Raw genomic sequence first — 27,091 nt, forward strand, 5'->3', positions numbered from 1 at the left:
ATTTCTTTGACTGAGTTTTCATACTTTCTTAATAGAAGAATTTTTTTTTCTAGGATTCTGTTAATGAAATTTTACATCGATGTTTGAAAAATGTACACACCTTTTCCTTTCTGAATACAGAAAATCTAATTGTCTTGATTCTGTTCATAACCAAAGTGAATCTGAGTGCTCCAGAATTACTTGAAGGAATGGCAAATAGTAAGCAAAGTGCCTCTCTGTCTGAAATGATACTGTTTTTTCTTTTATTCACAGACTCAAATCTCAAGCTTTCTGGTGCACATAAGCTTGTGCACATTTTAAATGTGTCTTTGATATGCTATTGCTAGATAGTGAATTCAAGGTTACGTGACTGCTGTCTTTATCAGCTTTGTCAAGAGCTGATCCTTACCTAGGGTCGACTTGAACCTGGATTTATTGCAATCATAAATGCATAAAGTATGCTAAATTTCAAATGCTGAGGGCACCTGTTGCCTCCCAGCTCTCTAAGAGCTGTTTGTCTGTGCAGCTGGTCTGTGTGTTGCAAGTGGGTGTGTGCACATACATGTATGCGTATGTAAGTGTAGGAATTAAAGATGGCTGCAATGGAGTTTAGGAGACTGACAAAGGAGGCCAGTTTCACTGGGGTGTGGGTACCGGTGATGGCGGTGATCCCGGCCATTGCCCTCACTGAGGCTGTGGGGCCAAGCTCCTGTGCTCTCAGGTGTTGGAAACTGGAACCAAAGTGTGCTGTGTCTTCCTTCCCCATCTTTACGCGCTCAGCCTTGGTGGTTTTGTGCTTCTTGGCTTCTTCCCCAAAAGGAAAGGGAGAGGACCTTATCTGCCTCTCCTATAGGTCATCGAGTTTTTGGGACCAGGACTAGTTCGGGTTCCATCACACACCTTTCCTGCCTGTTATACAGCCTTTGTTGTCAGCTTGCATGTTTTGCTGTATCAACGTTTGTGCAAATACACCACCATTCTCTGAGTCTTTGGAGTTGCATGTTATTTATATACCTGTGCTTAGCAGTGTTATAAGATACTTGTATGCTACCAGTTAAACTATTAGTGGCATTTCCGTGTTACAAAAAAACTGGCTATTGCTCCTCCGTGTTAGTGTGCATATGGCCGAGTTCAAGGCAAGCTAATACTAAGTGTGGCTTTTGTTACTCCTGCGAAGGTGCTCTCTTAGAGGTAGGTTACACTATTGCACTATGATCAATGCTGCCAACCCGTGGCTTTCGGCTGCATGTTATCCTTGCCAGTGTTGTAGTGTTTGGATGACTCAACAGCAGCAAATGTATCCAAGACCAGCTGGCAGCATCTACAGCTGCTATGTAGGAAGAGAAGCCCTTGTAGGTTTGCAGTGGGAGGTGGGCTAGTGACCTCAAGGTGTCAAAGTACCCTACTATATGAGCCCTATGCGTGCTGTCACAATGATAGGAAAGCTGGTTAACGTGGGGAGAGTGAACTTTGGTGCTGTATATCAACATGGTATTTGCTCAAATGCTTTTGTCTGTGGACTTCTGAAGGTAGGTGCCACTTTCCCCTGTCATCTGATCCTGACTGACACTGTGGCTGGACAGGAGCATGGTCAGCTCCTCTTTCTGCTGCCAGTGGTGCTTGGGCTTTGCTGAATTACACTTCTGTGGCTTCAGTGAGCCGACCATATTGTGGGAGAATGAGCCCAGTGTGGGTGAGTGCAAACAGATCTGTTAGGAGAGTCCATTAGTTATAATCACTCAGGCAAAAGGAGCATCATTGCAGACATTGATTTAATGCACAGAGAGAATCAAAAGGGCAGAAACAAGAATAGGATGGAAAATACTGCGCTTCCCTTACGCACACGAAAGTGTGCATGCAAAAAAATACTTTGAAGAATAGTATGATGGGTCTGAGCTTTACAGTTAAGACAGTTCCCTCCACTGATAGTTTTCTGTCTTTGGTTCTTAAGGGCTCATTATTTTATAATATAAATGGATTTCCACACGTTAGCTACAGAAAATGTTCTCACCAAATGTTACAAGATTTATTTTTTTTTTTCCTAAAGTCTGTAGTTTATTTGAGTAAGGAATAATATGCTTTTTCGGTGGTGCTATTCAGGAGAAAAGAATGCTTTTAACCTGCTCTTGGTATATGAAAGGCATCCATAAGCTTTATATTTGATACAGAGATTTCTAGGCTGCTGGCAGGGATTCTGTGTTTTTAAAGGTTTTTCTGTTTGCTGGGTTTTGTGTACTTTCATTTTCCCTTTGAAGTGTGTAGGAGAGCGCAGAAGGTGAAATACTTCATTATGTCCATGAATTATTCAGGTATGGTTCTAGGAGTTAACATTACTTTAAATAGCTCAAGGTCTTTCTTTTTCCTTGAGTATATCTCAGTTTTCATTCTTATGCTGATTGTATGCCATGTTCCTTTGCTGAATACAATTTTGATGAAGTACTATCTTTTGGCAATCTCTAGAAATCATTTCAGACTTGAAATAAGTATTTAATTCTGATCTTTTCCAGCATCAGATATGCAGTGACCCTGTGTAGATACAGGTGAATTGTCGTACATATGACTTTACAAAAGCATCAAATTATTCTCCCTAGAGTGTGTTTTCTATGTGCTTTGCAAAAGCATTGATCTCAAATAGCCCCCCCCATATATTTCTACAGTGAAGGAAAAAAGGAATCTATAATATTAAATGCTAAAATACTGTTATACATGCAATACCAGCATGTTTTTCTGTAAGAGGGATTTTATAAATCACATTTAGTACATTGTTTCAATGGGGAGGCATGAACACTAAATCCTTACGTTTTGAAAAGAAACCCAAACCAATAAGAAATGAAAATCTGTATTCAGAAAATAGTTAAGAACAATAACACAGAGAAAGGTGATCAGAAAGATCTCTAGAAGCCAACATGGGGAGAAAGGAAAACAAAACAGAATCCACAACATGTTTTTGAAAAGTGAGTTTTTAAAATTTTGTTCTTGTATTTCTAAAAATACCTTTGAAAGTCCAGTGATCGCTGCATAATCACTTATGCAAACGAGACACAGGCTATTATGTCAGCAGAAAAAAACTTTAAAAAATTATTCCCCTGGATTTTAGGACTTTCCTGATATAGTCTGAAGTGGCAGTGAAGTAGGATTACAGATTCTTGAGGAGAAATGCATATAACGTGTACATGTCAACTGTATATAACTAGGTGATGATGAAGAATAACGTTTCAAAGAGGGATGCCTGTGACCAAAGCTCATATGCTTGGTTTGAATTGCAGCAGTAGTGAGTATTTTTTGTAGACACACGTCAGAGGAAGCACAGTGACAAAATGCTTTCCAGGGAAAAGTGTTTTCTGAGCACAGGTGCAAAGGTTGATCAAAAGATACATTAAAGATTAAAATGTAGTCAATATGTTCCAAGTTCATGATAGTAAAGGTTATATCAGCGTATATATAACTGGAGCTAACTATTCTGTGAATACTATCTTCAGCCATATACGTGTCTGACAGAAACGTTTATGAACTGAGTAACTGCAAACATGTCAGTGCTTTAGTCTTGTAGCTTCACTAAGTTGCTTACTGGACCTCAAGTTCCCAAAGGTCTTGAACAATCTCCAAGCAATAGTCAAGATTTTGTTGCAGTATCACTATACTGTAATGAAATGGAAATCTGTCACCTGTGTAAAAGAGCCCTGAAAAACACTGGGAAATGCCAGGCCCCAGTGGCAGCCTGTGGTCAGAAATTGGTCAGAAAAAAAATCTGCATCCCCTTGCTCAGGAAAACAAAATTTGTCAGTGCTGAAAATGAAAAAGGAACAGAAGCCACTGAACATCATATTGACTAGGTACTGCATGTTAATTAGAATAAGATTACAAAATAACGTATACAACTACCCAAAGATGATGGTAATGACGAGAACCTCTATCTGCTGTCTTTAGGACCTTGCTGTTACTTTATTATTTCAATGGTCTGGGAGCAAGAAGTCTAGAATAAAAATGTGTGAAAACATCAAGAGATGTATCTTTTGATTGGTGCTGTTGATTGCTGGTTGTTTCAAATGGGCAGATTTGTCACCTAAACCCAATTATTTATCTTGGTTTTGCATATTAGTTGTAAATATTCGGTTCTACATGGATTTACCCTGCTTTGTTTATATATATTGTGCAATTGATACGATTTCGCTAGGTCCATTTTGGAATTGAATTGCATCGCTTAGCAAAATAATATGCTTTAGTGTGTTTGTATATTCATATGTATGTTTTATTGTCATTTTTGAATACTAGACTAGTCAATTTTTAGAGGACTATACTGTAATTCTATAAGCAGTAATTTCACTAGATATTTATAGGTGTGAGTTGGTTATTTGGAATAATGATTTAAAAAAAAAACATAGTAAAAGGGACTTCATAAAGAAATATTATCTGTTTTTTGTTGTTTGATATAAGCTTAACAGTAGATTTGAGACCTGTTATGTGGGGCACTTTATATGTATTTGCTACTAAAGCTGTTTTTATTTATTCCAGCTTTCAAACACATTTTAAGTATTGGAGAGTCTGAGCTGGAACAGGTCTAAAAATAATGAAATACTTGACTATTCTGGAAAAGGACTGAAAATTCATGTATTATGCATTAGATTTCCTTTAAGTGATTATAGAAAGGGAAGCTGGGAAGAGAGAAAGACAGAGATAGAGAGGGAAATAAGGTAGGAGGAAAGCCCCCTTCAGCAACCCTGAGTAAGCTTACTATCCAGATACACACCATTTGGCTGGGACAAGCTATATGTCTAATACATATCTATCCCTGTAACCTTTCAGCTGTTTCTGAACTATACCCATACAAATCACTACGCTTCTTTTAATAATAAAACGATTCTTAGGTCATATTTCTTAAGAATGTTAAGAACGCCTGGGCTCAGTCACGACTAAATTGAGTACCATTGAGTTCAATGAGCTTTGAGTAAGATACCTAGCTGTTGGATGAAAAACAGCAGTTTATACTTCTTGTTGTTGCCGAAAGAATTTTGAATACGAAAATTGTTACTGAAAAGTTAGTGATGCCTTGAAATATTCTTGGATTAGCATCCTGTTCTGCTACAGCCATTATCAGTTCTCAAAAGCAGCCTGAACCATTGCACAAATTAGTGCTTTTTATTCTGAATTAGTAACACTTGAAATATCTCTGTAAAACTCCTATTTAAATAGAAACTTGTTTAAAAAAATGGTGGTAGTTCACCAAGTCAAAGGTGGAAAGACTGATAAGTAAACGGGGGCTGCAGCCTGTCTTGACCAGGAAAACTTGAGACGTGTGGGCAAATGAGTTTAAGGATTAAGTAAGCGTGTTCATACGTTCTTCTCACAGGTTATGATCAACTTCCAGATCAACTGGAAGAAAAAAGCACCATCATGTTAATTTTGGGTCTATTATAAAGGCAAAATGATGGTAGAAGTCAAGCAGACACCAGAAGTAGGAAATATGTCTTAAGGCTTCTAAGGGGTTGTAACAGTCAATAAAGAGGTTTTTGCTGCAGAGCTTCTGCCTTAACTAAATAGTTTGCCTCCTGGAATAAATAAAAGGTATGCCACCATAAATAGTCAACAAATGTTTCCTTGGGACCTTGATGGAAGCATTCATTTCTTTTTCTTTATGTAGCAAAGCCTTGAAATTATTCACTTTGAATGCTCTTTAGGGCTTGATCTCTGTCTCTCTTATTTTCTTTTTTTTTTTAAATTTAATTGCGTTATTCTTCAAAGAATGCAGCAGCAGTAGTGAGGGGGAGAACAGGGAAAGGGTCAAGAGATATTAAACTTAAAAAGAAATTACAATTGTTACTAACTGTCATAGCAACAAAGGAATGATGGATCCTGGTGAGGAGGCAGAGGGGTGGACGATGTCAGTCTGCACCCACAGGGGTACCGCTGAGCTCTTCTGTGGCATTAGGCAGGTGATTCTAGGAGCCCTTTTCTCTTATTATGTTTTCTTATTGTATGTTTCTAGAAAATATTACTCAGGACAGCCCTGGGAACCTAACTAACGCTCTCTGCTTGGGTGTGCTTTTATGCATTCATGAGTTCATTTGTTTTGTATCTGTGGAAGGACTCCACCCGCAGAGGTGGGCAGTGGGAGCGGGGAAGCAGCTGGACTGACAGCACTGACACCCCTGGCAGGTAGAGCAGCTCTCTGCCAAGCCTTTATTCTCGCCATGATGGACAGTGGCTGCTTTAATTTGTTTGTTTCCAGTTTTGTGATTTGTCTCTTTGTAAAGAGCAAGTGAACTCCTGGGGAAAGAGGGAGACTGCTTCCTTGGTGGAGGTACTTCTGAGAAAAATAAACCTGGGGGAGCTTTTCTTTGTCACTTTAGCTTGCCTACAGTTGTTGGTGCAGTTGAAGAGGCTGTAGGAAAGAGAAGGCAAGGGGGTCACAGGTATGTTGGGAAGGCAGCTGGGAGCCCTCAGCTCAGGTGGACAAGCAGAGATGTTGCTGTGAGGAGCAGGTGCCCATCAGCCTCGGAGGACAGAGAGGATACACAGACCATGGTTTGTCTCTACTCCGAAGGTTATTGGCAAATGAAGACCTTCCTGAAAGGCAATAACAGTTTTCCTTTTTGGTCCATCTTAAATGCGGTGGAGTTTCTTCAATTTAGAAAACTGTAGTTCTGCTTGTGTTGTTTGCTCTTTCCAAATCAGACAGAATTTGGGTTTTGGTGAAAGCGGTGAATCACTACATATTTGCAGAAAATCTCCCAAGATTTCAGACCATGCATAAGTTATTGCACAAGATGTCAGAGATGCTCAATTAGCATGAAATCATGCTCATTACTACTGGTATGGCTCATCAAAGGATGCTTGGCATTAATATCAATATGGGTTCAGTTAGTCAGCCGTCATATAGATTATAATTTTAAGGTAAGGAACAAACCTGTGTACTTAAACCTTTTTATCTTTTGCCTCTACGGGCATGAAAAACTTTCAGCTGTTGCTTAAAAATTGCAGGGACTGTTCTTTTGGACTTGTCACCAGAATGCTTTTCTTACATTAATAAAACAATATATAAACAAGGTGTGTTGTACATTCTCTGAGTAGTTTAATATACCATTTGATCAAACTCGAGTGCATAATAGCACCTAAATTTAAAAAGGGAGCAAAAAGCCCCACGCTCTTCCTTTGTTTAGACATGGTTTCCTTATGTTCATCTGCTGTTAACTTGCCATAATCATTGATTCTCCTTTGGAAATTCAGCTGGTAATAACAATTGGACTGAAGATACTTCATTCATGTCAGGCAGTGCTCTTGGAATTTGTGAAAAAGAACAGAGAACAAATCTTAGAAATTTCTTGCTGGTACTATTTTGAAAGATATTTAGGTACTAAAGGATACACATAAGCCCTAAATGAGATTGTCAATCTTCAGTGTTTCACTGGCTCTAACAGTGATTCAAAGGTTATTTAAGTTTTAGGTTATCTGTAACATTGAGCAGTGTATGTTCTCCCACTTTTGTTTTATACAGAACACTTTTTCTTTAATTTTTTTTTTTAGTGAACTAGTTTTTGTTTGGGTTTGTGTGTTAATGCAAATCTAGACTAGAAAAGTTTGAGTATACGTAAGCATCAGGTACAGTAACCTGATACGATGCATCTGCATATTGCATTTTCCTGTTTTATTTTTATGTTTTTGTACTGTATAGTGAGTGATAATTAATTTGATTACTGAAGGTCTGTATTTTGTCAGCATGAGGGAAAGAAACAGTCACTATGACAAAGGCTTGTCAGCAGCTCTTTGGGTTAAGACAGAGGGGAATGAGATGTCTGTTTGTCACTAATGTTCATGTGTTTGATATTTTCTTTCTGTACAATGCTGCTCACTGCTTGTGTGGAGGTCTCTGCACTTGACAATTGTCATTTTCTGCGCTTGGCATCTGTAAATACAGTGAAAGCATTAGCAGTGGGTTTTGAATCTACGAAGAGGTTTTCTTCTGCTGATAGTAAGCCAGGGAAAGAATGCAAGAAAAAGTCCTTGTGTTGCTTGTGTGGTGTTTGTGAAAGAGTGGAAAACAGAATTTGAAGAAATAGTTACTCAAAAGGGTTGAATAAGTGCAAGTTGTGAGTGTGAATAAGAATTGGCATCTGTTGGGGAGGAAAATACTTAAAAGAAGGAATGTAAAAAAATATGGTTGGAACTGAAGTCAGGGAGGGCTTTTGCTAGTTTAATGTATACTACTGTTATATTTCTCTGCTTTTCATACAGCAGATTGCTATACAGAGATCTTACAGACAGCTTGATACTTTGGAACAGTCATCTGGCCTCTTTTGCCTGAATTCCCATGTTCTCTGGGTTACATTTGTATAGGGAGCATGTGAGATGTGTGGAGTGCCAGCATCTCATGCGGGATCTACTGACTTTTTTTGCCTGCAAATGGGCTGAAGTATTAAGCCTGTTGCAATATCACTTGTAGATATGCAAACAAGATGCCAGCTGGAGAATGCATGAATTGTCTTTGATTAGATGTTGGTGACTGGAGAAAATCATGATAGAATCAGGCCAAAAGAAATGACCATGGAATAAAATAAACATGGAAAGAAAATGGCAGATTAATATCTCTTTTAATACATTCAGTATAGCAACTTTAAGTTGTTAGGGGCTAGAGAAAACAGGTGCCTCATTTTCCAGAGTTGCCCGTGGTGAACGTAGGAACAGGGAACAAGAAAGAAGTGAACAGTTTGGGTGTGGGTTGCCTTCTCCTCGCTGCTGTTTCTCCCTGGATGGCAGAGAGGAGAGACTTTCTTCAGCCATGGTTCCCTGTGTGCAGCTCTGGCCCCCGTCAACGGTGTGTCTCTTCAGAGACCGATTGTCATTCCTGTGTCTGGCTGCAGGCACTGGTTGTCCAGGCAGGGCTTTGCCAAGCCTGAGCTGAACACCATTTCATAACCACAAATGACGCCTAAAACGTGATATTGCTGTATTCAGAGTTTACAGAGTAAAGATGTCTACCTGCGACGTAACTAGTCATTTTATCTTTGAGAAGCTAATCCTGTAGGGAAAAATGTAGTGCGAAAAGCTACCATTTTGCTCTCTTTTGACTGTAGATCACTCACCCCTTTTTGACTTTCCAGAACCTGCCTTATCTGTCTGTGGTTAAAACTTGTGTCGGTGGTTAAAACTTGGCAAACAAAATGAATCACAAAGAGGGAATGAGGACCCAACCAGCTACACTTCACAGTCAGGCTTTCTTCTCTGTCCATGTAAGCCTTTACCACCCTCCTTAATACTTAAAAATTCATGAGTTGGTCATTCGTGCCTGAATTTCCTGTTTATCCTAAATTTGTGTCTCTCTATCCCTTGGATAAATAGAACAATAAATCTCTCTTCAGAGTATATTGGTAAGGGCAGGCAGTGCTTAGAATTCCAAAATTTAATGAAAAACAAGTACCGATACTTCTATATTGTGCCAAAAATAACATTTTTATGTTTCATAAAAAGTCATGATTAAACTTGGAAAGACACGAAGCTATCATTGAACAGAATAAAAACCCCAGGGTTATATAGATGGTATTACTCGTACTTTTCGGGTTTTGTTAAGTATTCGAGATTCTGTAAAAACAGAGAATGGTAACAAATACATTTCTACTTGGACAGTTGTTTCATACAATTTCTCACTGGTCCAACGTTAGTAGGAAAATTTTCTGTAGCTCCTGCTCAAATGTATTTCCCAGATCTGATTGTTCATTATTTTGTGCAGAACAGTTTGGTTAACACATCTATCTAAATGCTTCTTTTTTTTCTTTTTTTTTTTTCTTTTTTTTTTTTTCTAAAATATATATTAGGATGTTTTGAATAACTTGGGTTCCTGTGAGTTGGATGAAGATGACCTAATGCTTGACTTGGAGCTCCTAGAAGAACAACATCACCATCGTTCTGGTAAGTCAGATGAATACTGAATATCTTCAGCAAGGTATTATTATTCTAAAAATATATTTAGAAATATTATTATTCTAGAAATATAAAGTAAATCTATGTAGTACAATCACTTGGAAATAAAAAAGTCATTGTATTGGAAGTGGAAATAGTATGTATTTTGTAGTGTTATTTCTAAATGCATTTGCCATTTAAGAGAAGGATATTCCTTACACTGCTTTTGGACTTTGTATGGTCAGTTATGAAATGGAAGTGATTTTTACAGCTGCAGAAGAATTCTAGCACCAAGGGCAGACCCTTCTGGTTTTCTAGATAGTTAAAATGACTGCTACATACCCCAGGCAGTTACCAAAAAGACCATTGCTGATAATTGTGATACCATTTTGTGTGTGCCAGAATAATATGCTTCAAACAAAGAAGGTTTGACTTGAGATGTGAGTGTAACTCAATCCTTTCTCTCATGGTTGGTTGAGGCACTGTTGCACTGCCTTGATAAATAGTAATAACCAAGGTCCATTTGTGGTGTGTTCAGAATGATTTTATAATAGGATTACCCAAGGTCTTGGTAAGTTGTGGCATTTGCAGCGGGGAATCCTGCATTTCCTTTGGCTGTGACGTGGAACAGCATAGGGCCTAGTCCATGAACAGGAAAGGTCCGGGTAACTCCACGGGGTTCGGAGAGACTTAAAATGTACGTGAGAGTTGTAACTGATCACAGGTAGAGCTCTGAGTTTGTACTCTGTTATGGCAGTGACGTGCTTTTAAGCAGGAGCAATTCTCACCCTCTCTTTTACCTGCTGTTTTCTGACCCCTCTTTCTCCATCCACCCACGTAGGTATCTATAGTGCATATTTATGCAGACTTGTGTGGAAGTGGTGTTAATGAGACATGTGCCTGCTGGTGTGCACCATTTTCAGTTCTGGTCCCTCCTTTGATGCAAATTTAGCAATGGTTACAGATAAACTGCTTGAATTATGCTCCTGTTTTAAATGTTTTGTGTTTGATAGCTCTGTGAATGTATCTGAATTAGCTCTATGATAATTCTATTTAACCATTGTATTGTGCTTTTTAAACCTGTTCTGCATATCTGCTTATAGGTTAAAACATCCCTTCCATTTTATTTGGTAGAAAGCAAAGTAGTCAGAGAATGGAAGGTTGTAGCAGGAATATGTGCATGACCATAGTTTCCTAAATTGCTGGGAGCTAGGATGCAACAAATTAACTGCACAGAAAAGTTTCTACTCTTTCTAATTAGTACTGAATAATGCTATTAACTGGTTACAGAAAGTCAACTCATGGATGAAGAAATATGGGTCAAAAAGCTTCAAAAACAAACATTACATTTCTATAAGAAATCATAATGTTGACATTTGCTCATTCCCTTGACCTGTTGGAAACAAATTAACTGGCAGAACCATTTTCCATAAATAAACTGCCCTAACATGTTGCACTTGGCCTCACCTGTGGTTTTGTCCTTCTTTATATTTATAAAGCACTGAATGAACAGTTACGGAAAAGTTATGTCCACTATAAAGATTTGTAGCAGCTTCTAGAACAGCTAAGATCATAATGCCTGAATAACATTATACTTGATAGAAAAGTAATTAAGATGGAGATACGATATGACACATAATCCTTCTACTCTTGGCTCATTATCCAGGGCAAATGAGATGCTTTTAAAACAGAAAGATCTACATTGCCCTTTGAAGAATGGTGACCGTTTCTATTCTGAGCAGTAACGTAGAGACTCGCGTTGCAGTCTCTACATTGTCTTTAAGCACAAAGGTGTTTCTCTTACTAGTATTTGCTCTTTGATTATTTGTTTGGTGGGGGGTCTAGCTGCAAAAAATTTAGGATTTGCCTAGTTGACACTGTTGTTTTTCAATCATTCAGTTGGAAGAAAGGTTGGAAGTATAGAGCCACAGTGTAAGGTGACACAATTTCACCAAATAAAGCTGATGTCTTTATACTGTGTTAGGATCTGGCACAAAATGGTTAGATGTGGTTTTTTGTAAGTGTTAAGATATTGAGATAAGAGTCTTGATTTTCAGAGTCTTTTAGCATTTACATACCACTGAAGTACATAAAACCCTAGAGTTAGATACTGACATCTAAACATTTTTGACAAGTTGCTTTTCTGATTGCTATATTAAGGTGTGGCTCACTTCCAGAATTTAAGACTTTTCAACCAAAATTCTTTTTAGTAATTCCAAATCAATCCATTCTCTGTTTTCACTTTTGGGCTTGTTTGTTTTCTCCAATAGGACTCTCAATTCATACTCAAATAGAATTCTTCTAAACTTCTTCAATTAAAATATATTATCAAATATTATTGATGCTTTTTTTTTTTATAAGCACGTGAATACAGAAGTGATCAAGTGATCACATTCAAGATATACAACTAGTTTAATGCAAGCTCATCAGATTGGAAGTGATCATATTTCTGGGCATGACCATATAAGCTATTGCAGATAATTGGGAAGCAGTATATGTTTTTAAAAGATCTTTACTCTTGCCCCCTTCATAAACAAGATGACAATGGATTACACACTGAGGATGAGCCAGTACCGTTATGGTAGAATTTGTTATTCTAATCAAATTTAAATAAGACCAAGGGGCTATTTAATTATTTTAGTATGTGGCTAGCCTGAAAACAAGAGTAGATGATTTCCCATAGTACTTGCTAGTAGCTGGTTTCTTGGACTCTTTGTAAAGGCTTCTTTAAGACAATGGGCTTGATAGTTTGCCTGTGGCTTGCTTCACCAAAAATCATTTATGACAATCCCAGACGTTCAGATTTGTGAGCCTTCTCTTCCCTGTTGGTACATGCTGTCCATTGTATACAGGATTCAGCCCTGTGTTATGTCAGCTTTACATATTTAAGCAGTTTCGTAGCAATATTTGTTTATGTTCCTAACAAGTTCCTTAAGTTTCTCTAATACTTGAAAGGGATCTGTATATCTGACATTCACATGTGTATCATACTGAAGTCAACTGGGAGTTAATATATGTGCTTCTAGATCCGTTATCAAAATGAAGGTGTTTATGAGTATAAAAATATGACATGAAATGCTGCTTTTTGCATGGAAACCTTAAAATTATTCTCCTCTGGAAGTCAAAGCTGTCAACACTACTGTGACTATTTCTAGTGCAGTAAAAATCCTGTTGATGTTCTACATACTGATGCTGATTATAACATTTATTTGGTTAAGGCCATCAGTCCTAGGGCTATATTACAATTCACTTGTGCCCCACTTTGGCTCTTTATAAGGATTTCTGTGGGGAATTACCATGGGGGGGAAATGTTCAAAGGGAAGCTCTGTTCAGTATTTTAACAAATACGTTGAATATGGAGAGGTGTAATTGGAAAATAATTCAGTTCTTTCTTTAGTTGTTATGGAGGGATAACTAATGAATCAGGCAACTTCCTATTCTTCAAGAGCCTATGAATATCTCTAAAATGACAAATTACATGAATATGAGGGCTAACATCACATCTTTGATTTGAGTATCACAAACTATTCCTTGGTCAGGAGGCTGTATGCAGCAGGCTGTATCATTGAAACATGGCAATTCTGAAGTGTGGTGCCACAGTTGTTAAATACAGTTGATGGGTTGGTTAATAGTGAATTGAGAAAGTCTCTTAACTACCATTAGGAGCTCCAGATTTTGAGAGACTCTTGTTAAGGCCCGATTTACAATAGCTTCTGCTTTTAGCTGCTGTGGTTGAAAAGAGTAGTATTTGCTGGGGTGAGGATATGTCTTTTTGACTTTCTACTGAAGTTAAAAATATAATAATAATTTAATAAATTAATTGTATTGATCTACCATAATTTTAGTGACTGTTTCTGAATAGAAAATAAGATATTATTGGAAGGATTTATGGGAGAAATGGGTATTAATGAGTGAGTTTTAAAAGAGGAGCTAGGAGCCAATTGGCAGGCAAGGAGACATTGTTCCAGAAAGTGGAACTCTGTATTAATTAAAATACAGAGCTAGAAAGGAGAAAGATCTGTCATCTCTTTCATTGTTTGTGATTTTTTTTTTTTATTTGTTACTCCAACTCAATTTTTACTTGTATTCTGTCCTCTCAGCTTTTCCCTAATGAACTGGTTGCCCTCCAGCAGCATCCTCATGAAATGGGGTTCGTGCAAAAAGGCACCATGAACCCTGATGAGTAGTAGAAAATTAAAAAATATCCTTAATTTTTTTATCCCTAACCATACAATTGAAGATAAGAAGAAACCTGCAAACCTCATGTAGATAATTCTACTCTGAATGTACATTTCTGTGCCCTACTAGTTTTAGCATGGGTTTAGAAGTCTGGAATTCCCTCATTTCTGACCTTCTCTCCATAAGTGAGTTTACTGCTTTAATTTACTACTTTTGCTTTTGTTTTAAAGGCTGTATTGCTGAGATAAAGAATGTGAGAGAGAGAGATATTTTATTATCCCGCCTAACACAATTGCTTTGAAATTTAATAAAATAATATTTATATAGTACTTGGTGAGTGGAGAGCACTACTGCATACAAATGCAAAATATTAATCAACTTGATTCGCTGAGATTTTTGCATACTGTTCTTAAGCTGGAATGTTTAAAACTAAGCATAATATGACATACATGATGAGCCTTGAGGGTGCCTTTTTATTACTCTAAGTAAATTAGACTTTTAAAATATGCTACAGCGTTGATTTCCTGTTGTAAAATAATGAAGTTAGTGGTTTCTGTAGCGGGAAATCATTGCTGGTTTATAGAAAGTGACAGCATTAATTTAACCTCATTCATTTTCCTTTTCCCCAGTGAAACATGACTTATTTGATTCCAAGTATTGATTACTCAAATGTATAAGGAAGACCTTTATATTCAGTGATACAAGCAGTGGGGAATTTATTCAAGCAATGCACATTAATGTGGGTGAGTTGCGTGCTTGTGTTGTGCCATAGCCTATTGAAAAACCAAATACTTGGGTTTGAATGGTTAGTGTTGTCATTAAATCATGATTGCAGTAAATAGTAGCCTTTTCTAAAAGTTCACAAAGGCATAGCTATCCAAGGTCTTTTGTAATTTCTTAACCATTTGCCATAGGTGTCATAAACCCAGTACCCTTGCATCTTTCTACAAAGACACAGGTGTGTAGCTGGGATTTGTAGTGAGTTGGCTGAAGTTGGGGGGACTGCTTATGATACCAAATATTATGCACATGCGCATGTTATCTCCACATCATGCTCCATACTACACAGTGAGTATTCACGAGTTTGATGTTGATTAGCTGTGAGCACAGACTGGTCTGCTGCATCCATCATGTTGTTGCTTGAATGCTTGCCAAATAGTTTTAAGTAATGCAGCTTGCTATAATTTTTAGAAGAGACTTGTCTTCAGCAGGAGCTTTAGCCATTTTTGGATTTAATGCCTCAGCCTCATCTGTAAAGGAGAGATCCAATGTACACGTAAGGCATAGTTATTTCACCCAGCATAGTTCAGAAATTAAATTATTTCTCTTATTTGCTGGAAAAAAATTAATTAAATGTGGAAATACGAAAGTATACTTTAGCTTCTGTCTAAATATTGTTAACTCTTAAACCAAACACTTTCAGAGATAGGATGCATTTTGTTCAAACCTAACTTAAGACCATCTCTGTTAAAAGTTTTTAAGTGTATGCTAAATTCTATGTATGTGTTAATACATGCTTTGGTACTTGCTCAAGGTTTATGAATGAAAAAGAGTATACGTGACTTGGGAAAATGACTTTTGATGTGCTGGTAATGGTTTTTATGTGCCCTGTATATATTTTCTTCTATTAGTGGATGTTGAGAAAGAAGGGCCTGTTCTTGGTGTAGGTTTTGTTGATAAAACTGAAAGCAATGAGCATGTGAAGTGCTGATGTAGGAGTATCACGTTTATGATGTAATGCTTGCTCATGTATACATAATAAAACACAGAAAAATAGTTATTACATAAATGCTCTTTATCTTTAAATGTAATGCTGTGGTATGGTGTCTGCTTAGCACTGTCAGTAATGAGCACGGAAAGGCACATCTTAGTGAAGTGGTTGGAAATTGTGGGCTCTAACCTCCTTTTTCATGTGTTTGTTTTTACTTTAGTGCACATTGGTGAGATCCAAAACATAGTGTGTTGGGTTACAGTGCTCTATCACAAAACAAATATTTATTTTTTTATTTAAAAAATAATTATTATTAATTTGACATATTAATGTATAGGTTTTGCTAACTTCCAAGGGCAAGGTAGAAATAGTGTTTTAATTTTTGAGATGGATACACAACTTAAACATACTTATTTAAATGTCAAATTACAGTCATCATATTGGATTATGATCTTTAATAACATAATTACATTAGGTATCAGCAGCCTCACCAACAAAAATGCAGCACACTTGTTTTTTAGAAGGTAAAAGTCAGGAATTTTTATTGTGTTTCTTTTAAGTTCAGATAGCCTGCAGATCAATTGCCATCAGTACCCAGTGAAACTAGAGTGTTGGTGTAATAACCCAGTGATATTAATTAGGTAGTTGCTGAGTTATATTGAATGTGATGAACAAGCTGTATGAAAATTCTGTCATGGGTTTGGAGCTCCTCCTGTGTCTATTAATTAAATGTACTAATTATATTTATTAATTTTTTAGTGGAGGGTAGGAGTGCTGAGCTGAGATGAAAACCCCTTTGGTGTTTTGGGGTTTTTTTGGCCAGGAGTGGGAGAAATACAAATGCTATTAAAGAAAAAGTACAGAAAGATTCAGTGCTGGTAGTGGGTCATTAACACAGGTAGTTATGAACTGTAAAGCAGAAATAAATTTGCTTGCTTTTGAAATGTGAAACATCTACTAAATGTAATAAGGAAATAGAAAAATATGATGTATTTGTAAATTATACAACTTGTTTTGGCCGCAAAACGCCAAAAGCCAGCTCCTCAGCTATGGTGCATCGGCTGGGATTCATCAAAACCAAAAGCATTAGCTATTAGTGTGCCCAAAGCAGGGTGGTTGCAGGATGCCGTTGGCTCTAGGGCCAGTCCTCAGCCAGTCAAGGGGCGGCTCTTCTCAGAAGCCTGGAGTCGGCATCAGTTTCTTTGGAGGACAGCGTGGGCAGCGAGCTCTGGCACTAGCACTGCTATTGTCTGGGTAGATGGTATCTCATTTTATAATACAGTGGCCAGGGGCAAATACCACTTGTTGGGTGTTCTTCCTGAGCTTTCTAGCAAAGCAGACCTCCTGGTCCCAAACTGAATTTGTCTCCGGGAGTCTGACAAAGTGCCTGTGTAATCCATTCGTGTTTATCAGTGCAAGGGAAGCAGATTTTTTTCAGTTTTTAATTTGCCTTTAAATAGAGAATAGGAAACGAGATCCTAATTATGGGGTTTTTTTGTCAGACAACTGCTTAGAACCAGAGAAAAGATACTTAGGTAATTTGAATGTATTGCTTTACTCGTGAATGTATCGTTGGCAGCAAATTATGTTTCTGTGTTTAAAACCAATGACAACTTTCGATTTTTAATGGGAACTGGGCACCCAAATCCCTGAGCTCTTTTGAAAGCTTCACCATTCCCAAATGCCACCTTTAGAGATGTATATGTTACAGATCAGGTTAAACTAGGGCAGCATCCCTTCAGTTTTCTGCAAAAACAGAGCTCTGTGTCTCTGCCAAAAAGGAGGTTCACAGATTATTTAGCTCAGTAGCATCTTGTATTGTCAGTACAGATTTTGGACAATAAGATAATAAAAAAGTGAGCAGTATACTAATAATGAACATAACAAAAACTGATGTGTGACTTCACTACGTTAATTACAACACTACATAGATATCCTAATAGCGATTAAAAGGGGAAATTCATGTTAGTTTTTAATTTCGCAAGGGAAGAAGTCTCACTGAATAAATGCCTGCTAATTGTCTATGAAACTCCTTGTCGTGAAGGGAGAGCAGCATGAGCCCGAAATGTGGCCAGCCTGATTTCACATATACATCCGACTTCTAGCATGGCTTTGAAGTATGGAGTGGAGAGTCACGTGCAACTAGTTTCTCAATAGCTAGAAAAGTTAGAAACAGAGGGATTTTTGTATTTTCAGAATGACCTATTCTACTAAGCTACACATTTTCCCCTGAAGCATCGTTTAATAAATCTGACACAGTAATGGAGTAACTTAAGGTCTCCAGGGAACTGAAATAAAACTTGTTGTCTTCTATACTCTTCTAACCATGATCTACAGCTTCTGAAAGAGCACTGGGCATGGAGGAAAGGGATCTTTGTGGTCTTCGCAGTGAAAGACTACGTAGCATTATCAGAAGAAAAGAGCATATTTGTGCTAGTAAAAAAAAACGTTTGCACACATGTGGCTAGGCCTGTTATTAGAATGAGTCTTGAAGCTTAAGTTATTGAAAGTAAGGAGAAGAAATAATGACTAGAGAAGAAGTTAGTATTACATTGGAATGAAACTAAACAGAAATCATAGGCTGATAACAACGTTAGTCCTCTATCATCCTGGAGCACCCTGGTCCACATTCTGGAAAACTACTGAACTGAGAGTCCTTCTTCTGTTCTGTTATTTATATAAATGAATGATGTAATCTTATCTGAATTTTAATTGAGGGAAAAAACCCCGCAGCCCGGAACTGCTACCAATTTAACTTTATCCTAAAACTCATTTAGTGTATTTTACCTGAAAAGTTGAGTTGTGAATGAGCCTAGTTGATGAGCTACAGGAGGCGTGTTAACACTAGCTTCTAGCTGTGCCCCTCTCAGAGTATGTTTAAAACATGTCTGAGATATTATAGATAATTGGCCTGTGGTGTGCGTTCTCAGTGGATCAAGGAAAATATTCAGTTTCCTGAGCAAATTAGTATTTTTTAACTCTTTTTTTGGTGTGAAGAGGGGTGAAGGATTGATATGTTCAAATAGTGGGTATAAGTTAGGTTCCTTTCTGGCTGATACAAATTTTATTGATTATATGTACTTGCATATCCTATTCAGTTAAATGAAGCTGTTAGAAGATCAGCATCACAGAACATCACAGCCACAATTTAGATGCCAAGAGGTTTTTTCCTTCATAAATAGACAAGAAGGGCAAAAGAGCATGGTCATGAAAGACTTTGAGTGAGATGCATTTGTATGGTTATCATAGAGCAATTAGAATCAGTGTCTGTATCTCAATTTCCTGCTTTTTCATAATTACAGCGTGACATTTAGTTACAAATCCTTATATTGGTATGCTCAGCCATCATTTACTGAAGGAACAAGGACAGTAATTAAAACAGGCATACTGCCTTTCTTCATTCCTTTGATTTTATACATACATTGAGATGAAACCTTTTTAATAATATCTGCAGGCAGAAAATAAATGCAATAATAAACATTATGACAAATCAAAGCATACCATCGTATTTAAAGCAATTGTGCATTTCTAGATGGCAAAGTTTAAGTAATGTGTCAAGGGCTGCTTTTCTGTCCTGCTTTTTGAGTTTACAAAGATCTGCACTGGATGTCTTGCCAAAATGGAAATGTGAGGAGAACTTGAGAGGAGCATGCTGTTTCTTCTCAGTTTTGCATGAGTACAACCAAGAGATTTAGGGACTAAGAGGAACAATTATGAGTTCACAATTATTCTGCAGAACAGCCATAACTCAGTTGTATAAAAACAACTGCACCTTAGATACTACTTCTGCAGTGATCCTACGTCAAGGTCAAACTGAAACTGCATGTGTCTAGAAAATGTGAGTTAGCGATAGCTTTCGACACTTTGAAGTATTTATCTCTGGGATCCTTGTAGCTCCGCTCTTAGGTAAAGAAAGGAAGGGCAGTCTGATACTTAAAACTTGAGTCTAGGTGTCCCGTGTTGAGCTGGGTTCTTTGATGCAGATTTCCAGTGTTACTACAGGCTACTCAATTTACCTGTAGTACATAGGAAGTGGTACTCGTGTAGTCATGGGGGTTTGCCGTTAAAATTTGAGAGATACTCAGCATACCATTGGGATGGAGCTGCATTAATAACTAGAGTCATTACAGTCTTTAGAGGCCAATTATGTTATATTTTGTGCCTCTTCATACATCATTCCAGGAAGTGGAACAGACACTATCATTGCTGGTGTGTCTGCTACTGTTATTGCTCCTGTTATTTTTGTCTTCCCTTCTGCTGAAAAAATGCCAAAGCAAAACACAAGTTTCTTTGTAACAGGAAAAAAAACCCCTGTAAAAGCCTATCATACTCATCAACTAAAGCCTTGCTTCAAAAATAAATTACTTTTTACATCTTTCCAGAATTGTACCTACCATCCATCGTTACTCAAAGATTGGGTCATATCTGCTGTAGTGTTTGAAAATATTAGTTCATTTTATTGTTGTATGTCTTGTACCCGAGTTTCTTGTGATGCCCCTTTTGTTCCTGTGAGGATTCTGTCAAATACTTAATATTGTTTGGATTTTGTCAAATTTTATTTCTGTTTTTACCTCTAACTTCCCTTGAGAGGGAAGGAATTCACAAATAAATGCCATGCAGGTAAGTAAGCCATGAGATTTGTTGCAGCCTAGTTTCAGCTTTAGGAGAGGGGGTCAGTAGGTAGCAAGCGCTTTGGATGTAGATCAGGGGCACACAGCAGCTTCCTGAGAATGTTTCAGCCTCTTGGAGAGCCCCAGAAGTCTGTGCTTTTGGATTGTATAGCTTAGCTAGTTTTCTGTAGTATGCTGTAAGAAGGAAATCATACACCTCTCTTTGCAAAAGGAACAATTAGAGATTGTCATGGTTTAACCCCAGCTGGTAACTAAGCACCACGCAGCCGCTCACTCCCTCCCCTCCCACTCAGTGGGATGAGGGAGAGAATTGGGGAAAAAAAGTAAAGCTCATGGGTTGAGATAAAGACAGTTTAATAGAACAGAAAGGACAAAAATAATAATGATAATAACAATAATAATAAAAATAATAAAAGAATTGGATTATACAAAACAAGTGATGCACAGTGCAATTGCTCACCACTTGCCAACTGATGCCCAGTTAGTTCCCAAGCAGCGATCTGCCCCCCTGGCCAACTCCCCCCAGTTTATATACTAGACATGATGTCACATGGTATGGAATACCCCGTTGGCCAGTTTGGGTCGGCTGTGTCCTGTGCCAACTTCTTGTGCCCCTCCAGCCTTCTTGCTGGCTGGGCCTGAGAACCTGGAAAATCCTTGATTTAGTCTAAACACCACTTAACAACAACTGAAAACATCAGTGTCTTATGAACACTCTTCTCATAGTGAACCCAAAACATAGCACTGTACCAGATACTAGGAAGAAAATTAACTCTATTCCAGCTGAAACCAGGACAGAGACAAACTCTGAAAGGTGACCTTGAAGATATTCTCTGGTTTTACCTTCTGTACTTAGGCTTATTTTAGGATTGTTTGATCTGACCCAAACTAAATAATGTCCAGCCATCTCCTTCTCACACACCTGATTTCAAAATTCTTCCATGGAACCCTTACTATAGGGAACAGCTTTAGAATGAAAGTCTGACAAAGCACCTGCTTGCCACCGCTCCAGTAGCTTCTGCAAAAGACAATGCATTCATTACACCTACTGAGGATAAAATCAGCATTACATGGTTTGTTGGGTTTTTTTCCCCCCCTCCTGTTTCTGTAATGTTGTAACATCTTTAGGACAAAGACTCTATTTCCAGTTAAGATTTAAAGGAAAGTGTGGTTGCAGTTGAAAATGTTCAGAATGTGCTTTTGAAAACAAGCAACGAGTGGTCTATTGCAGGGTGAATGACATATATACTGATGGATCTGCACGTGGCAAGTTATGCACTAATGGACAGTGCACTGACTCTATGGCTATCCATATCATTTTTCTTTTTTCACAGAACCAAGTTTTTATCAGTTTGATATTTAGAGAATTGCTGAACCATACATTAGTCTGTGAAAAGCTGATTCCCAATGAAGGTTTCTCGACCTCCAAGAGTTGGAAGAGTTCCAAGTAGTCTGATGAATGGGTAATTTGAGAGCTCCTTGAATCTTGCTCTACGAAAAGTTTCTCTTTCACCACCAGCAATGGTGAAACTGAAATTCTTTCATATCTGTATAAAAAAAAGGAAAAAAAAAATCAGCATATTCCTGCAGGCAGTGCATTGCATACTAGGGAAAAGAGGTTGCAGTTAGTTGTGGTGAGTAGTATGGTGTTAAGATGACTTAAGCTGCCAATAAAATAGGCAGTTGCTAAAGCAGAAGGTTATCGTAAGAGGTGAGAGGGGCTGGGGTGCAGGCAGGTGTGCCGGGCTGACAGGGGCTGTGCTGGTATTTCAGGGATCCACGAACGTGCGTGTGAATCCAGACAGTTGGAGAGCCGCGTGTGCTTTCACTAGCGACCTTCAGTCTTCACCAGCCCAAGAGGAAGAGGGCACCTGGCTGGCTGTGCTTCCATTTTATGCAGCTCCTGTACACAGGCGCTGTTGCAGGCAGCGCCTTGTCTGTGGCAGTCCGTGTGACGGGCCGTGTGAGTGTCCTGCGCGTGTCTGCCCGTCTCTGGCGTATGAGCTCATTTTCACCGCTGGTTGAAGCTGCAAACAGGCAAGCGGCGGCAGCGTCATTCGGGCTGGGGCACAGACCTTCCGACTGAGCCCCCGCGGCTGGGCAGGAGGGGTCGATCTCCCCAGCCCCGGAGCCGCTGGAGTTGTGGCCCCTTGTAGCATCCCCTCAGCCCATGGGGCTGCGTGTATGTGCTGAAAGGAGTGTGTACGTAAACACACGTCCCTAGTAGTAGTACAGACATAAATGTAAAAGGTACCTGACAAACCAAAGGCGTTTCTTTGAGCTGTTCCAGGGTTTTAAATGCCTTAATTCCTCACACCCAACTTTTGAGAACTAGTGACAGGTTGTGTTTGTAACCCAGTAACTGCTGAATCTGCAAGGATGAGAAATAAAACAGAAAAATTGATAGTAAATGACTGTAGTGCTTTTTGGTTGTAGGATGGATAATGCGCTCATTTTCTCTTCCCTCTCTCAATATTTCCAGCACTGCAAACACAGTTCACATATTTGTTAGGAAAAAGGATTAAAGCAGTGTCTTTGCAAAGGTTAAGGAAACCAGAGAGGCCCTAGGGCCTGAGAAAGCCTTATGAAAAAAGAAGAAAGAAAAAAAAAAAAAAAGTGTTAGTAGTAAATTTCTCTTTATTATAACAGATTATGATTTTGCTGACTGTCAAAAGCCCTGGCAACATGATTAACCTGTTGAAGATCTTTCTGACTTGACCACTTTTTTTCCTCACAGAAGTTTTTCTTTATAAAAAATGCAATTTACTGTAAAAATACACTTATTTGGAGGTTGAAAAGCAGGCAGTGGATAAAATGAAAGTACAGCTGTGTTGTATTATTTTTATGCTTTTTCCCCAAACTGTTAATTTCACAGAAAATAGTTTTGACAAGCCTCTGTATTTCTAATATATTTTCTCCATGAATAAAACATGGAATAACTCTATTTCTAAGGTTCAATTTCATTGTTTTCTTCCCTACTCAATCTTTAATTTGTTTGTTTGACTTGTTTGGAGATTTTTGCAGCATTGGAGGTTCAGGAAAAGGTATTCTTTATGCTTCTTAATATAACATTACTGACAACGATGTACTACTTGTAAATTATGGTTTTTAGGCTAGAATGACACAGGTATGTTACTTAATCATCTTATTGTCAGCGTGTATTAGATTAAATGCAAATAGCTCCTGGTTCTGAGGATTTTAAATCAAAACCCCTCAGTTTGCAAATACAGCACGTGTGTATTCACAGACAGGCTGTGCAGAGCTGTGTGGAGTTACTCACATGGAGAAACTGGTGACTGTATCATTGTGCATCTGGAAGGGGTAGTTTTGGCTGTGGAAGGAGGTTTACCAGGCAAAAGGCATTGCCTTGTACTGAGTTTTCGTGGTATACTGCGATCCTTTGACACTGAGTTATGACAGGCAGTGAATAGTAGGAGTAAGTAGAAAGGAGAAAAGAAATTAATAGAAGAAGGAAAAATGGCATGGGAAAAATCACACCTTTAGCTTCTGGGAAAAATAAAATGCTTTGGAATGAAGTTGCTTTAAATTTGGTTTAGAATGATATATGGCAAGCGGCTTAAAAGAATTTTTCAAACTCTCCCAGGTTTCAGATACCAGCAGAAGTATTATTCTGTCCCTCTATTCTGAAAAGAAATCAACAGGTTGAATGAAATGCAGGAGTGTGTTCTTCAGGCTGCAGGGTTCATAAGCAGGAGCTCTCCATACTACAAGTATGCTTGCTGTGTGGGCTGCTCCCCTTGTTCCCCGCAGCAAACACAGACTATGGGTAAGAAGGGACGGGGAGGTATGTTACGTGGTATATCTAGTCTCACAATAGCCTGCATTCTTACCTAACCTGCAAGAAAAGCTCCTGAGAATTTCTTCTGTTGGCATACAGGAATAATGAGCCATTGAATCAGCTCAGTGGCAGGTGCTAGAAGGGTGGTAAAAAGGGAATGCAGTGAGGCCTGAGGAGATGGCAGAAAAAGCTGTGCTTTCTTCCAGTGTGAGAATTTATATTTCCCAGATTTTGTAACTGTAAGTAAAAGGAGACACTTCCAGTTGTGTAACTTTTTCTTCTTAAATACAAATGAGGTTGTTTTTCTCTCCCCCTGCCCCGACGCTACCAGTCACTTCTAGCTTGCCTTTTCTCTCTTTTTTTCCTAACAAGCTTCCTGTACTTTCCTAGAATATGCAGGAGCCTCTGTTATCTTAGATGATGTTTGGATTTATTATGATTACAACTCTAGCCTATGAAATCAGTTACATCAGCCTGTATTTTTTCAACCTTCAGTTAGTTCTTGATTTCTGGTAACAGTGTATTCAAGTGACAGTATGTTTTGAAACTGTAGGTCAAAGATGCTAAGTCTTAAAAGTCCACAGTTTGCCAGTTTGTTACTGATACAATAATGGAGAATGCTGTCTCCCAATAGGCTGTTTTATTCTTTATCTTGTAGAATAGAATCACCGTGATTACTTAATAACACTAGTTGTATTTATAAATTATAAGTTAGGCATTCTGGAGTCGGCAGAACTCCTTAGAGATCAGCCTACTTTCTAATTATGTGTGGGGATGAAATGTCCCTATATTTATTGCTGCAAAAATATATTTGAAATTTTGATATCTCATCAGGATTTAGGTCACTGTGTTTACTGTTCTATTCAAATTCGTATCTGTATAAAGGATGAGTCAGCACATTTTACATTTACCACTTAATCCCTTTGATTTCTTTAAGTTCATTATAGTTTCAGATCTATTCTATGTCCTTACTGATTTTTGTATGTGCATATTCACTAGTTTAGGGAAATAGGTTGCTAGTGTGTCAAAGAGTACTTGGGAAAAAGACATCTTTCCTTTAGGAAACAGAAATTGTTTGGTGCTTCAAGAATTTGCTGTGAAAGCAGCTCGGTGGAGCGTTAAGCATGTTGTTAGCCTAAGGCACATAACTATCTCCACTGAAGTCACTGGGATCATACACTTCAGATTTAAGCTCATTCGTAAGTGACCTTGGTCCTAGGAGCTTGGACTTGGTTCATATAATGCCCAGTGTGTGACTGAATTTTTATAGCTATTCGGTCGCCATCATTTGCCTTAAATATAGTTATGTTGTGGCTAAAAGTATATGTAAGTACAGTATTGCTAACTATAGCTATCTATAGTTACAGATAGCTAATGTATGGACTATTTTCTTCTTAATTGTGGTATTAATAGCAGCGTAGTTTAGAGGAACAAAAGGTCACATTATTAAATGAGTGACGATTATTTTTCTTAAAATACGTTTTGGGATGCTGTCTAGCTGTTTAATTTTGTGTGTTTTGTAGGCATGGATAGGAAAGAAGATTTGAAGATACCACAGAATTTTTGTTTATATTGCAAGGCAAATTAGAGTTGGTAGCAAAGCACAGTATGCGTATTTCAATTAAAATGTTAATATCTTTTCAAGAAAAAAATCCTTCAAAAGGTACTCTTCTCTAGTGAGGCTTAGTCCGTACAAACTCTGCTATTTTCCCAAAACAATGAGGGCATAATTCCTGACTCATTCTTAATCATCCAAGCAATGTAGAAATAGGTAATATGAAGAATTTACTTCTAATAAATATTTTCTTTAAATAGGTTGGTTGTTTTTTTGTTTTTTTTTTTTGTTTGTTTGTTTGTTTGTTTTTTATAACTGCCTATTTTCTACAAAGAGTAGTCTGAGGAGACCTTGAAAACAATTATGTGGGGAAAGGAAAGAAAACCCACAGCAAAAATAACTTGTTCAAGGTTCATTTAGGTTAAGTTCATTTAAAATCTCAGCATGCCTTTTAACCCACTAGACTCCTGTTTAAGAAGTGTTGTGAGATTAGTTCTTTATTAAAGATCAGAAGCAGATTAGGTCCTTCACTATCTCTCTTCTTAAATAAATTCTTTTTGTTTTTCTTGTATGAATGTACCGCCTGAATATTCTGCATCTAACAGATGAAATTGTTGGGCACTATGTTAATCAATTTTGTAGTAATTTCCACTGAAATTGATTCAAGTCATCCTAGAAAGTGTTACAGTCTGGGTTTTTCCTGAAAGAGAAGCTTTGTCCTTCTTGGCAACCTTGTACACATGTGTAGGTTTCTAACTAAACTACTCTGAATAAGGGATTCTTAATGAGGATATTTGATTTTTCTTAACCTAAACCAAAGACCATGATCTCACAGGTTTGTTTCTGCATTTTGTGTCTTGAGCAGGTATTTTCCAATAAATTTTCCCAGTGGGTGGCTAAAACTATACTCCTACTTTCTTCTCTTCCATACATATTTTGAAAAGATTTTCTTTTATGAGCACAGGATTTTTACAGGGTTTTCCATCTCTGATATGACCTATATAAACATCTAGAATACCTCCACTGGGAAAAATGAGTCAAAACCCAGTGAAAGACTTGAATTAATTTATTTTGAAAGAGCTTGTGTGTTGTAGAATCAAATCAAAATTTCTGGAAAAGCAGTTTTGTCTCAATAAGCGGAGGCTAGATCTACAGAGTTTTAATGGCATCTTAGCTCCTACCTGAGTATCTGGTCTGTGCTGTTAAGTGCTTTAACCTCTACTCCTTACCCTTCTGGTTAGGTACCAAGTAATCAAATCACTTATGGAGGTATCACACACTGATTAAAGTGGTTTTATGGAGTTATGGAGCACTCGCCATTCAAGTGTCAGATGTTATGATTTGTT

General features: G+C 37.9%; 1 protein-coding gene across 4 annotated transcripts in view; it reads left to right on the forward strand.

Annotated features, from left to right (window-relative positions):
- Positions 1-27,091, forward strand: part of CCSER1 (coiled-coil serine rich protein 1) — a 715,692-nt gene that overhangs the window by 123,783 nt on the left and 564,818 nt on the right. For all 4 annotated transcript variants that reach the window (XM_049815128.1, XM_049815129.1, XM_049815131.1 and 1 more), the window contains exon 4: positions 9,786-9,879. In XM_049815128.1, the coding sequence (XP_049671085.1) occupies positions 9,786-9,879 (94 nt within the window). The remainder of the gene's footprint in view (positions 1-9,785; positions 9,880-27,091) is intronic.

The sequence above is a fragment of the Accipiter gentilis genome, chromosome 12 (genome assembly GCF_929443795.1).
Source record: "Accipiter gentilis chromosome 12, bAccGen1.1, whole genome shotgun sequence".
Lineage (NCBI taxonomy): Eukaryota > Metazoa > Chordata > Aves > Accipitriformes > Accipitridae > Astur > Astur gentilis.